The following is a 14,216-nucleotide window of genomic DNA, read 5'->3' on the forward strand; positions in this document are numbered from 1 at the left end:
CAACTACTTTGTCTTCTTTGGCTAAAGGAGTTTTCTAATAGATTTTGAAAAGAAAATTGTTTGCTATTCTCCAAGCAAATCTTGATTATTACCAAAAAGCTGTCAAAGGAGCCTATGATTAGACATGAAATGCATTGTTTCTCTTCCTTTGTCTAACCCATTCAGTAACAACAAGGCCATCACATCACAGTGTATAAATACCTAAAGAACAAGTGCTGTTGTTGGGGAATGATATATTAAAAAAATGGTTTCTGACCTTAGAGATTCTGCAATCTTGGAGGAGATAGAAGACAAATGCATAGATGTTTATAATAGAAAGATGAAAAACACAGAATTCCTTAAGAAAGTTTTAACAAAGTGCAGTGTAGAAGTAGGAGGCTTATTTGTTTGAAATGGCCCAAATTTGGGAGGGAGTTAGTAAGTGAACTGAAACATACAGAATATCTTTCTCTACTCCATTTTCATAGAACTGTACTAAGAGTAGCAAAGACATCAACAAAGATATGTATGCCTGGAAAAGGAGGTGGCCTGATGAAAATATGACAAACAGGTAGATCTGTAGATAGATAACTAGAGCTAGCTTTTATTCAGTGTTTACTATGAGACAGGTAATGTGCTAAGCACAGGGGGATGTAAATAAAAGCTGATAAAAAATCCTTGCCTTACAAGGATTTGTAGAGTATCTAAGAGTATAAATGAAAGCAGGCAGTGTTATGTCTGTGGATGGAGGCCTGGAAGGTAAGGTCAAAGATGACCTCACAAAGCCCAGGGTGACTCCTGACAAAGTTCTAAACTTATATGGGAAGTGAGTGGTGATAGTGGTCTAAGTGGAATGAAAATGGACAGCCTGAGTAGTACAATGGCATGTGGGTATTACCTACTGGCATAAGAGAAAATGAGAGGAAAGCTTCGAGTATTGAGTGGAAAGGATAGAAAATTTTTGAAAAGATAAGAATCAAACAGGATAAGAAGGCATGGAGAGCTTTCAAGCTCATGTGATGTAACTGACCCTGAATGTCTCAAAGTTGTAATAGTACTAAGCCAAAGGGGAGACTGTATCAGAGGTGGGACTAACTTCTTGCAAGGATTCTTACTAGCTTCAAATATGAAAGCTAAATAAGACTTGATATTTACGTGACTATTTAATTAATAATTTACTAACAGAAATTCAAAAAAGGAGAGGGACAAGGACTGAATCTGTGATTTCAATAGCCCAGAAAACTTCCAAGTGAGTAAATTTCCTTGATCAAACTGTAGGCAGGCATATTTCTGCCATTTAGGATTGTGGAGCTGTTTAGAGTACTGAGAGAATAAGTGACTTGATAAGGGTCATAGAAGCAGGATTTAAACCTACAACTTAAATCAGCTTTGAGACCAACTCTCTTTTCAGTCTGCTGTGCTTCCCCTTAATCATTCAGGGCAGAATCCAAATAGAAAGTTTTCCTATTCTACCTTGTATTCCTTCTTCCATGCTTCAAAGAGTTCCATTGAAGTATTCCCTTCCTCAATGAGTCTGAGGTCTAGGCGGTGTGCTTTGGCAAAAGACAGGATGGCTTTCAAAGAGCGCTCTGTCTCACTCGTCGCCCACAATCCTCGGCTCGTAGTAGGTAGCCGATCGTCCACCAGGCCTTCTTCATCTTCTATCATCTCCTCAAAAATCGCAGTTTGGCCTTTCACCCTTGAAATATACAAAGAAAGAGGTTCTCACCAGAATAACTGCTGAATCTACCCAATCTGCATTTGGTGGAGCAGCCAAGTCAGGATGCAGCCACGTTATAGCCACAGAAACATCTGAAAGTTATCAGTCTATGTAAAGGGAAAAGGGAGTGCTAGAAGGAGGAAGGAAAATGAGGTATATGGAGGAAACTGTTAGCAATAATGAAGAGACTAGTGACAGGTAACAGGCACTGTGCTAAGTGCTTTACACATGTCATCTCATTCCATCCTCACAAATTTTGAGAGGTGGGTACTATTAGGATTCCTGCTTTAGAATTGGGGAGATTGAGGCAAACAGAGACTAAGTGACTTGTTCAAAGTCACAAAAAGTGTTTGAAGTCATATTTAAACTCAAGTATTTCTGACTTCAGTACCAGCACTCTACCAACTACTCCACCTAAATGCTAGCTGTTGTTGTTATTTGCTTAGGATTAACTACTACCACCTACAGATTGCCTAGATGGATCCTTAAGAAGCAACCTGACTTCATTTTACCCTGGCTCCCTTTGCTGATGAAAAAAAAAATGTTTAAATAGCTGGCAATTTATTGCTGGAATTTACTTTAAAGTAAAATTAAAACAATACATTAAAAGTCTTATTTTAAGGGGTGGCTAGGTGGTGCAGTGGATAGAGCACCGACCCTGGAGTCAGGAGTACCTGAGTTCAAATCTGGCCTCAGACACTTAATAATGACCTAGCTGTGTGGCCTTGGGCAAGCCACTTAACCCCTCTTGCCTTGCAAAAAAAAAAACAAAACCATATAAAAACCAAACCCCCAACCTCTTATTTTGTCTACAACAGAATTAAAGGTTTAAAAAAAGTGTATGTGAATATAATGTATATTATATATGTATACATACATACACACATGATATTGTGTATACATACACACATAAAGTATATACTTGGGGAAAAAAATTATATAACTTATAAACATTGTTGTGGGCTTATTTTTTCCAGTGGTTAATTTTCTAGTAGAAGGAAGGAAGCATGGTCATTGTGAAGAGAATATAATCTCAGACTCAGAACACTATACCCCCATAAAATGTTTCATTTTCCCAATGGAAAATAAGCAATCAGAGAACTTACGTGTGAGAAAATAGCTTCGACTCATACTCTGTGAACAATTCATCAGCTTTACAAAAGACACAGCTGGAAAAGAAAAGATCACCAAGAAAATATTTTCAGCTGTAACTAGCAATCAAGTAATTTGCAGGAGAGTTAAGTCAATATTTTGCAACCCACTTGTTCATTTTAGCAAAAATGCATGCACATATTAAATTTTCAACTTTTTTTTGGTGGCAAATAAATGTAAATTACAAATTGAAAGTGGAAAGTGTTTAAGAGTTGCTAAAAAAAAAACTCCAGTTAGATCAATATGAAGTTTACTTTTCTTTCTGAAACCAAATGAAAAAGCTTCATTGCCTTTGGTCATTATTCTATCAAAATAAGTTGACAATGAGGGTATGACACCTCAATCCATGATTTCTTCTTTTACCTACTTGTTGAGGGGGAGTCTGACAGGTCGAAGGTGGCAGATTGTGGCAGCTTCAATGACATCACGGGACGGAGGTCCCTCCAGTTTCTTCACGGCATCTCTCACTAGTTTTTGGAATTTTTTCAACTCTTCCATTTGTGTTGTAAGTAAGTACTGAAGACCTCTGCAGTCCCGGAACCTGTTCCCCAACAAGAACCGTAACATCACCACCAACAGTAATGACAACAACACACAAAGCAGGTCAGAGTGCTCAGGCAATGGCTGCTAACCAAAGTATTACCTTGGCTTCAGAGGTGCTATGAAGCTACACCCAGTAACCCTACCCTGTAGTATGAAGCCTTTCTGAATGCCTAATATTCAAAAAATATTTACCTTATCATTATGCCTAATATTCAGAAAATATTTACCTTATCATTTATACCTATCATCAGGTATGTACAGAATGCCTCTGTGCCTAACATTATACTAGCAGCTAAAGAGTACACAAAAGTCCTAGATGACATAGTCCCATCTAAAGGACACAATTCAATTTAATTCAACAAAAATCCACAAGTTCAGATCATTTACTAGGCATCAGGGATGCAAAGTCAAAACAAAAACCAGTTCCTACCATCCAGAAGCTTAGGTTCCACTGGAGAAGTATGATATTCTATTCTCTTAATGCATTCCTCCACACCTTTATCAAAAATAAAATGACCGGGACAGTTGGGTGGCACTGCAGTTAAAGCCTTTGGAATCAAGAGAACTTGAGTTCAAATCTTGGCCATGTCACTTAACTCCACTTCCTCATCAAAAAAGATAACACAATAGTACTGTCAAACTCAAATTGGTATTGAGCCAAGAAATCTCAAATAAGATCCCAGTGGACCCCCATATTAACTTAGAAGACTTCTTTTCCTTTTTCTAGGCAATCTTCTTGTTCCTCTTTTTTTAAGGGTTGGGAAAGGAAAGAAACTGCTAGAACTTATGAGAAGGTTGAAAATCTTTTTAAAGGAAAGAGGTGAAATCTTTCATGAGATGAAAGATTAAAGGGAATACAAACAAATTAAGAAAAGTAGATATACATGAAAGAGGAAGGAAACCCAGAAATTTGGGAATGAGAAAGGAAAAAAAAACAGACACTCTTTGGTACCTTATAGCTAACAAAATCTGGCATGGAGAGAGGAAATAATGTAATATAAGTCCTACAGATTACCTATAAAACTAAAGATTTTTAATGCTTTTACATTTCAACACACTGACATTCAATTATATTCAAATGTACTCTCATATTATTCTTTGTACATGTGCAAATTTTGATAGTTTACAAAGACTGCAAACTCCTCAAAAATAAAAAAATCATCCTCAAAATAAAAAAAAAAAATCATCCCAAACCATGTCATACACTTCCATTTTCTATTCTGTGCCAATCCTAGAACTCTCAAGCATATTAAAATTAACTACAGAACTAGTTTAGAGATGTCGAGCAAAAATAGGTCTAGAACTATTGGTATACAAAATCACAAAGAGAGGATTCTCCTTTCTGATATACTAGAAGCATGTATTTGCCTATAAATATGAAACTTGATGTCTGAAATGTTTGAAAAAGAGTAAGTTACTTCAGATATATTCTCATAGATATTTGTATATTTAAGTAGTTTGATTATATATTTCTTTACCTCTCCTGAATTTCTGAAATAGTCCTCTAATTGGTCTCCCTGGGTCAAGCCTCTTCCCCACTCCAATTCATCCTTTCCTCAGGAGCCATGGTAGTCATTGTAAAGTGGGTCTGGGGTTCCCTACCAACTCTGCCTTCCAGGACCAAATATAAAGTACTCTGGCAAAGTTCTTCATAAACTTTCCCTTTTTTATCTTTTGAGACTTCATTATTCCACCACCCCCACCCCTGCTGCTGTCCACAGACATATCCCATCATTATGTCTTCTCTGTTCCTACTTGTTCCCCATTGGGACTGCCCTGCCCACTGCACTTTGCTTCTTAGATTCTCAAGTTTTTTCTTCAAGGCTTAGGTCAAACTGCACATTCAGCAGGAGGCTGTTCCCTTTTAGATGCTAAAGTTTTACTCTTTTAGACTACCATCTAGTCTATTTATATCTTGAGGTTTCTCACAGAGTCTGGTTTACTAATCACTCACATTTTTGAATGAAGGCACTGAAGACTTCTGTTAAAAAAAAGTATGTTATCTGAGAGAGGCAACTCATTATTATCCATTAACAGTATCACCAAGAACAAATCTCCAGACTATCTCCTCTTTTACAATAAGGAATGATGAAGAGACAGATATATTCCTATGGATAAGAATAAAGGTTGGGGAAATGGGGTAAGGTAAAATGTGAGATCAGAAGCAGCTAGATGGCACAGTGGACAGGGAACTGGGCAGGGAGTAGGGAAAACCTGATCTCAAATCTGGCCTCAGATCCTTACTAGTTGGGTGACTCTGGGCAATTCATCTATTCTGGGTGCCTTGGTTTTCTTATCTATAAGATGGGGAAAATAGTAGCACCTCACAGAGCTGTTGTGAGGCTTAAATAAAGTTAATATTTATCAAGTCCTTAGCATAGTGCCTGGCATATAGTAGGCCCTTAATAAATACTTATTTTCAATCTGATAACATGGGTATGAAGAGTGAATGATGTGGGAAAGGTGCATCAGAAGTCAGCAGCATGGTGTAGGACAAGGGTGGGGAGTTCTCAAAATATAGTTCAAGGATAGCTTTGCTTGATTACAACAGAAATAAGAGAAACAGAACAAAACTTGGCCTGGTCCAAAAGAGGCAATTTTTTGAGGCAGAATGAAACGGCAGCCAAGAGAGGCTGGTCTTGAAAACAAGAAGACCTGGGGTTCAAGTCATGAATTCTCCATGTAAACCTGTCAAGTCAGATAACCTCTCAGTGATGTTAAGATCTCTCTAAGCCCATAAGCTGTAGAGAAGGCATCAACCTGCCCAGGTTTAATTAGTCTGTTCCTCTGGGAAGCTCCCTATACCACATTCTTATCCACATCCCTGTCTTAGAACACACTTGTGATTTCACTGACATAAGGAACTCTGAATATGGGCAATTGCCTGCAATTTAGAGCCTTAGAAGATCTGTTCTGGTACTCTCAGGTGAAATGATTTTGCCAATCACCCAGTCAGTATGAGTCCAAAATGAGATGGGAACATCTTGCTCATTGATCTCTTGGGAGAGGCCATGAGTGCTTACTTATAGGCAGGGATTCTCTGAAGTGCTATGGGCAATTCAAAGATTAATAAGGAGAGAAGCCTGACCTAAAAGATATTACAACCTAATACATTTAGTTTTTTCCCTATTCTTATCTAAGCTATCTTTCTTACTTTTCTGCCATAGAAAGTTTACTAGTTTGCTGCTTGTAGTTGCTGGTTATTTCATTTTGCACACGTTGAACAAGCTCCTCATCAATAGCATACTGAATTGCTGACTGGATCACATCGAGCCACCATGGTGAGCCTGAATGTGTCTGTAAGGGGAAAAACCCAGGAAGATTCATCATTAAATTAATATTTATATTTACTGAGCATTGGCTATAAGGCTAGCACTGTTAGGTCATGTGAAAGTTGCAGGCAAAAGGATAAGACAGTTCCTCCCATCAAAGGGCTTTTTGGCATATAAAAACAACAACAAAAAACCCAAAATAATGCACTCTGAGGCAGTCAAGCATAATAGAGTCTGAAGACCTGTATCCATATCTCATTTCTGATTTTTTTTACTGTGTGACCCAGAGAAAGAGACACTTAACATCTCAACTTCTTAGTTTCCTCATATGTAAAAAAGGGAGATTAATAACACTGACAGTTATTATAAAGATCAATGACAATGTTAATAATGTTAATAATTAACATTTTTCTAAGATTTGCAAAGTGTTCTATAGATATATCATTACATCTTCACAAAAAGCATTTAGTAGGTACTGCTATTCTCATTTTATAATTAGGGAAACTGAGACAGAGGTTAACTGACCTGCCTAGTCAAAAAACTTATAAGGATTCAAGGATGAATTTGAATTGATCATCCCATTTCCTGGTTCAATGTTCTATCCACTGATACCTAGCAACACAGCATTTAAAAATTTTTTAAGTGTTAAATAAATAAATGTTGGGCAATTAGGTGGTACAATAGACAGGAAGACAGGAAGACCTGAATTCAAATCCAGCCTTAGATATTTACTAGCTGAGAGACCCTGGGCAAATCAGTGAATTTTGTTTGACTAGGTTTCCTCATCCATCAAATGGCCTGGAAAAGGAAATGGTAAACTACTCCAGTATCTTTGCTAAGAAAACCCTAAACAAGATCACAAAGAATAAGATATCATCATTATTAATATTATTCTTTGAATTAGTAGTTCTATGTTTAGTCTACTAAAATAACACTATTGCTCAAGTATTTTGGATATATGAATATTTGCTGTTTATACATATAGTGAGCCCATTATAAAATATTATACCATGATTCTGGAATTCTAAGGAGCAATTACTTAATTCTGATGATCTATAGTCCTCCTCTCTAGCTATAAGAAAGGCAATACTTCTAATCACTTAATACCAGTGGCATAATTATATTTTAAACAAAATATATTTTAGATAACTTTGAGGAGACCTTCACAAAAGTGCAAAATGTTTGGTGAGGAAACATGAGGAGAGGAGTGACTCAAAACTTAAAGAATAACATTTGTTTATCTGGGGCTTCCACTTTTACTTATTTTACAAAATCAAAGTTTGAAAAGAACAAGATATTCTTGATTCACCCCAAAGTGGGTAGGAACCCCTTTTGTTTTGTCAGCCCTAAAACATCCTTTTGAAAATCACTAAGTCTTAGGTTAAAAATGCATCAAAATGTTGGGGATTCAGACTCTTAGAAAACTCAAATATCCAGTCTCACAACTTAATGTCAGACTTGCAATGTATCAGATGAAGTAGTGACATCACACTTCAGGTGATATTCATAAAATACTAATTTTCAAGGCCTTTGTCACATGAACATCCCATAAACCAACAAAAGCAATAGTCATCCTTGGTAAATGTTGGAGGTGGAATTCAAATTTGGGCAGGTCTTCTGACTAAATACTACAGACCAATCTAAAAAACTGATATTCAATAGATTGCCAAACTAATCATGGTAAACAGTGAGTTAAATCAATAATTGCAGCTTGCCTTCCTCTGAAGCTCTCGGATGGTCTGCAAAACTGGCTGTAAAGCTTGATGGGCTTCTGCAACTTCTGCATTGGATTTACTCATGTAATGCTGTCTAAGTTGTTCAGCCTGTAATAAAAAACAAGACCTTCATTTAAGAGCTTGTACAACATTCAAGAGCTTTTGTAAGACATTTTAAGAACATTTCTATAACTGATACTAATTACCTATTTACCTTAAATATATATTCAGGTGTGATCATGTGTTTTTATTTGAATGTATGTGACACTATAAATATAACTGGGATTAGCAAAAGGAAATTAAAATTCGCAAATTACCCTTATTTATTAAAAAAAACATCTTTACTCCTCTACGTGTCCTCTATTTGTATTTCTCTTGTCAAATCCAACATTTACAAAGCTATCACAATAATGAGAGTGGACTTCCTGCTACTGGAACTAGAGTGTTTATAGAGAATTTGAGTAACTGTAAAGGATACTTAGAAAAAAAGATCTCTGTACTGGGAGAAAAGTTAAGCTAGACCTGGAAAGCAACTTTCCTGAGGGACACATAAGTATCCTGTATTATGAACAAAGGTTCTTACAAAGATGGTTTTTACAAAGCTTGGGGAAGGAAGGGGTAAAGCGCCAGTAGTTGAAGGCTATAAAAGATACTAAGAATGGAAGATGGAAACAAAAGGGAAAATTATTAGTCTTCACGATGTTTCTTGCACTGGTTAGGGGTAAATTTATTTGGTATAGCAAACATTTTAGAATATGAAGAAAAAGATCCTCTCCCTAAACCAAGTCTTTTATAGTTATGCCTTTATAATTCCTTTATTTATTACTTATTTCCAAACTATGCAATTGGTTACCAAAAGTCAGACTATATTTCTTCAACTTACACAATGCAAGTAGCTCATGAGAAAAAAAAAATAATTACAGGAGCTGAGATTCGTCATCTAATTCAACCCACAAAGATTAAAAGCAGTAAAGGTTGAAAATTAGCTTTGGTCAAATACATTCTGAAATGTATGAACTTAAAGAGCAATAACAAAAAAAAGCATAGAATCTGAAAAAATCCCACTCTTCCAGAGTGAATGATAATTACCTCTTCCTTAAGTTTGCCATCTCTCAAGGTAGGAGGTATTCCTGGGTGCTTGGCTAGTAATAATTCCATCAGGTTGTGTGTAGAATGAAGTCTCTACATAAATAACAACAAAAAAAGCAACTTTGCTATCCCATTCATGGAACAAGTAAACAGGAACTTACCTTGGGAAAACTTGTTATCACTGTATATGGAGTAATGGGGCTGTATAAAGAAGAAATATTTTATATGAAAGAATTTTTGTCAACAACCTTCTGAAAAACTGAACTCAATTCCATGAAAAGACTTTACAAGTCAAACTTCTTTCAAATCCAGATGGTGCCAGCATACCTGTCTGTTAATAAAGCTTCACTTATAATTTCATCATTTATCTAATCTGTAGTGACAATAAAAATATGATGGCAAACTTATTAGAGGACTTTCAGAATAAGAAAGGTTAAAATCAGAAGAACAAGTTTTGTTTTTCTTTTGCTTTGCACATATATAGGGCACAGGTTGTCACCTGTCTTGCCAAGAGCAGTTACAGATCTGATTGATACTTTTTGTAATCAATGCACCAAAGATGAAATTGCCAACCATGGCCACAGGAAATGGTGTGAAGTTTCTCATGACCTTTTCCTGACCCCCCCAGTCAATTGGTTAGTAAACATTTATGAAGCAACTACTATGATCCAGGCATTGTGTTGGATGCCATGTTCGGAACAGATCAAAAAGTTGGGGCCATTCACCTATCGCCCAACATGATATGAACATTGAAAGGAACAACAATATTCTTTTATGTTATATAAGATTCTAGAATGCTGAGAAACAAATATAAGATTAAAGAGTCAGAAGAAATGGGTTTGATGCTCTATTTCGGCTGAGGCTTACTAACTGGGCAACTCTAGCAGATCCTTCAATCTCCTTCTTAATCTATAAAATGGGGATAATAAAGCTTATACTACTTACTTAAGAGGGTCACTATGTCAGTGAAATAAGGATGTATGCAAACTACTCTGTAAAACAGTGTTAGCTATTTTTATTATTAAAATCAAAGTATCGAGATATGTTTGGGCTAACTTTTTTTTTTAATAACATCAAACAAAGGGGCAGCTAGGTGGTGTAGTGGATAGAACACTGGCTCTGGAGTCAGGAGGACCTGAGTTCAAATCTGGATTCAGACACTTAATAATTACATAGCTGTGTGACCTTGGGCAAGTCATTTAACCCCATTACTTTGCAAAAACAAAAATATCTCCACTGAAACCTGTTGCTTTCCAGTAACATTTATTGGTATTCACAAGCATCCAAAGAATCCTTAAGAGAAAAAAAAGAAAAAGAGAGAAAAATTTCCAAATAAACTAGTCAAATATCTACTCACTTGTAATGAATCAGTTTTGAGTTTGTCTTTGTGTTCCTCAGATGAACGTAATACTTCTCTGTAAAGATCCACGGCTTGGGCATATTCATCTGAAGAATTAAAAGTTCATTTAAGGATAAGAACATATATTTTTAAATTAAAAACTTCCTTAAGTTATCTGCTACGTACAATCCAAATGTTGTAATTTAACTTTCATTATTTTTAAAGAAAAGGAAACTTTATACACTCCAGGAGTTGGGAAGTATTTTAGATGAATCTTAAACTAAAACATGAATCCTCTCATTTAAGGATTTAATTTTATTTGGTATGGGTTTCTTACTTTAAAATTAAGAAAAGTCAGTTTTAACTTGATTTAATTACAATATTTCAGACATTTTAACAGATTTTTACAATACTCTCTTACTAAAGCATGCAGAAGTGGAAGAAAAATAATTTCTGTTTAAGGATTATTTTTAAATGCCAAAGTCCTTTTGTCATTAACTATAGCTTAGTGTCTTAAGACTATTATTTCTGCCAACAGAATTTGCAAATAAAGATTATTTCTTTTTCTATTACTTAATCTGATCAACTGTTTCATCTCAAAATGACGTCAAAATGTCATTTCTAGGTAAGTTGAGGCTAATCTAGTTTGTTGCTTTTGAAAGTTCACAACACAAAGTTGAAATAGAATCTGTTTTGCTAATATCATCGCATGATTTTTATTAAAATTGAAGTACTTTAAATATGCATAAGTCACTGAGATCTAAAAGTCTTATTAAATAAACAGTTGGAAAGGCTTTTTTTAAATATCCTTATAAATATTTTCTAAACACTTAGTTTTCATCTTGTTTTTATTTTTTAAAAATATCTAGTGGCAGCAGCTACTTTATTCAGGACTTTCCCCCATATAATAAAATACAATTTCAAAACATATTAGTCAACCAATTCTTATTCAATTTAGGGCTGCAGATTATCCAGTTAACAATTACAACAAACAAACAAACATAGCCTTTAATAATTTAGGTATAAACAACCAGCTAATTTTGTTACTTCAAGATGGTATTATATAATTAGTTACCCTTATTTAAATTATTATGAATTTCTGATGAGGGTTCTTCAAAGGGCACATGGAATCTACAAGCATTTATATCATCATTTACAGGTGATGGTAAGTCTAGTTAAGTAACTATACATTATCCTAAATTATTTCCAACAAACACATATACAAGTTTATTTTCTTAAAGGAAGTACAGTACAAATTGCAGTAGAGTCAATAAAGGAGTAGAAATTGATTTTTTCATTAATATGCAGTCTAACATAGTTTATATATGTAAGAAAATATAAATGTGAACAAACATTCCAATTAAAAAAGTTGCCTATTTCTGACCCCTTGACAGCATTAAAAGTTCCAAAGAAACTCATTCTACTTGACACTGCAGAGTTCATTTGTTCATTAATATCTGTAAAAAACATACTAATCAAAAGACACAACTTAATGAAGGTATCAGTAGATACATGTGTTATATTTGCATATATACATTCATATTTTATATAAACAGACTGATGTATGGTTTCAAATTTATTTTAGAAATTCATTAAATATTAGATAAAAGAGAAAAAAAAACCTGTTTCTTTATAAGACATGTGATTTTGTCTATGTACTTTTCCAGTAAATTAATTCTATTAGTTACAAAGCATCAAATCTCTATCATTTACCATTTCATTTTCAAGCAAAAGGAATTTCGAAAAGACACTTCTAATTGAGAAGCATTCTTGAGTGGTTTTCTTTTGATTTAACAATAGCTGACTATGACTCTAACGCACAAAAAGGAAGTAAACCACAGAAAGAATATAAAGAAAAATAACTGGAATGGAAGATACTGAAAGTTTGTTCCTTTGGAGTTATGAAGCATGCTCATCTTGCCATTTGCCAAGTACTTTAGAATAAGATCAGATGTTCTACCTTTTCTTCCAAATATAGACTTATTTTTTTACTTTCTCAATGGGGTACAAATGAAAAGAGAAGAAGGGCAAAAAATGTCAAGAGAAGAACACTTAGCTATTGAAGTACCTAAGCACATGATCACATCACACACACATACACACAGACACAAACACACTTTCTGAAGCCCAGACTGTAAATTTCTTCTTATACTTTTGCTTGTGATTATATTTAATGAAAGCAAAACGCTTTCCAAGGCATATTTTGTATTCTACTTGTTCTAATACCTGTCTACGACAGGTAGTTAGAGAAGAGTGTCAACCTTAGGGTCAGCTGTGGGTTTATAATCAATCCATCTCAAACATTTATAAGCTGCATGGATCATGGACAAGTCTTAATTTCTCAGAACCTAATTCCCTCAACTATATAATGGAGATAATAATATTTACATTACCTGTCTCACATGGTTACTGTGAGGAATGCATTATAAATATGAGTTGTGAATACTATCCTTCAACTATACTCCTATTCTGATGACTAAATGAGCTAAGAAGTTAAGCCTGGTTTCTCAAAGGCAGTAAGATAAAAAAAGGTCAGTTAGGCCCTATCAAACTAGAAAGATTTACAGCATAGGCATGTATCTATTATATGAAGACAAACTAATTTGGTTTTGAAGCTAAAAAGTGATAAATTTTTGGTCATAGTATCTTTCAAAAGACTGTCTAATAAAATTACTAAGGGATCATGATGTGCATTAGATGAGGAAGTTACCTAAACTGGCAATGTAATTACAGATCTTAGAAGTATCAAACTACTGAAATTTTATTATTTCCAAGTTCTCTCTTCTATCATAAATAAATTAGATTTTGTTTTGAGACTGGCAGAAAATTCAATGCCCATTCTGGTTAATTCTAAACTAATTTAAATATGCCAGGAAACTCCTAACTGGCAAAGTCTTCGTATGTTTGTGATGACATCTCCATTAGTCACTTGGTATTAGCTTTCATTTCAGATCATAAACCCAAGGTGGGATAAGAGTATTGGGCCTGGAATCAGAAAGACCCAAGTTCAAATCTGGGCTCAGCCACTTACTAAGCTGTATGATTCTAGTCAAGTCACTTAATCCTGTTTGCTCCAATTTTCTTAACTGTAAAATAAGCTGGAGAAGGAAATAACAAATCACTCTGCTATCTTTGCCAAGAAAACTCAAAATAGAGTCAAAACTAAAAATGATTAAACAATAACCCATCAATTCTAAACATAATTCTGATCAAGTTGCTATACATACCAATCAATTCTAAATACAATTCTGATCAAGTTGCTGTATGTAAAGGTAGTCACCTGATGAAGTTATTGATAACTTCTAAGGTCTCTTTAAGCTTTCATGAACTTAAAGCAATGGTGGATATTTCTGTTCTGATTTCTGTAAATCTAGTTTGAGGTTTCTGAGATACCTGGGTTGATTTTT

General features: G+C 34.8%; 1 protein-coding gene across 4 annotated transcripts in view; it reads right to left on the reverse strand.

Moving 5' to 3' along the window:
* The window catches only part of SHPRH (SNF2 histone linker PHD RING helicase), a 113,420-nt gene that overhangs the window by 46,516 nt on the left and 52,688 nt on the right, over positions 1 to 14,216 (reverse strand). For all 4 annotated transcript variants that reach the window (XM_074187781.1, XM_074187782.1, XM_074187785.1 and 1 more), the window contains 7 exons: positions 10,828 to 10,916; positions 9,471 to 9,563; positions 8,382 to 8,489; positions 6,549 to 6,691; positions 3,219 to 3,392; positions 2,806 to 2,868; positions 1,453 to 1,678 (listed from right to left, as the gene is read on the reverse strand). In XM_074187781.1, the coding sequence (XP_074043882.1) occupies positions 1,453 to 1,678; positions 2,806 to 2,868; positions 3,219 to 3,392; positions 6,549 to 6,691; positions 8,382 to 8,489; positions 9,471 to 9,563; positions 10,828 to 10,916 (896 nt within the window). The remainder of the gene's footprint in view (positions 1 to 1,452; positions 1,679 to 2,805; positions 2,869 to 3,218; positions 3,393 to 6,548; positions 6,692 to 8,381; positions 8,490 to 9,470; positions 9,564 to 10,827; positions 10,917 to 14,216) is intronic.

The sequence above is a fragment of the Macrotis lagotis genome, chromosome 5 (assembly GCF_037893015.1).
Source record: "Macrotis lagotis isolate mMagLag1 chromosome 5, bilby.v1.9.chrom.fasta, whole genome shotgun sequence".
Taxonomy (NCBI): domain Eukaryota; kingdom Metazoa; phylum Chordata; class Mammalia; order Peramelemorphia; family Peramelidae; genus Macrotis; species Macrotis lagotis.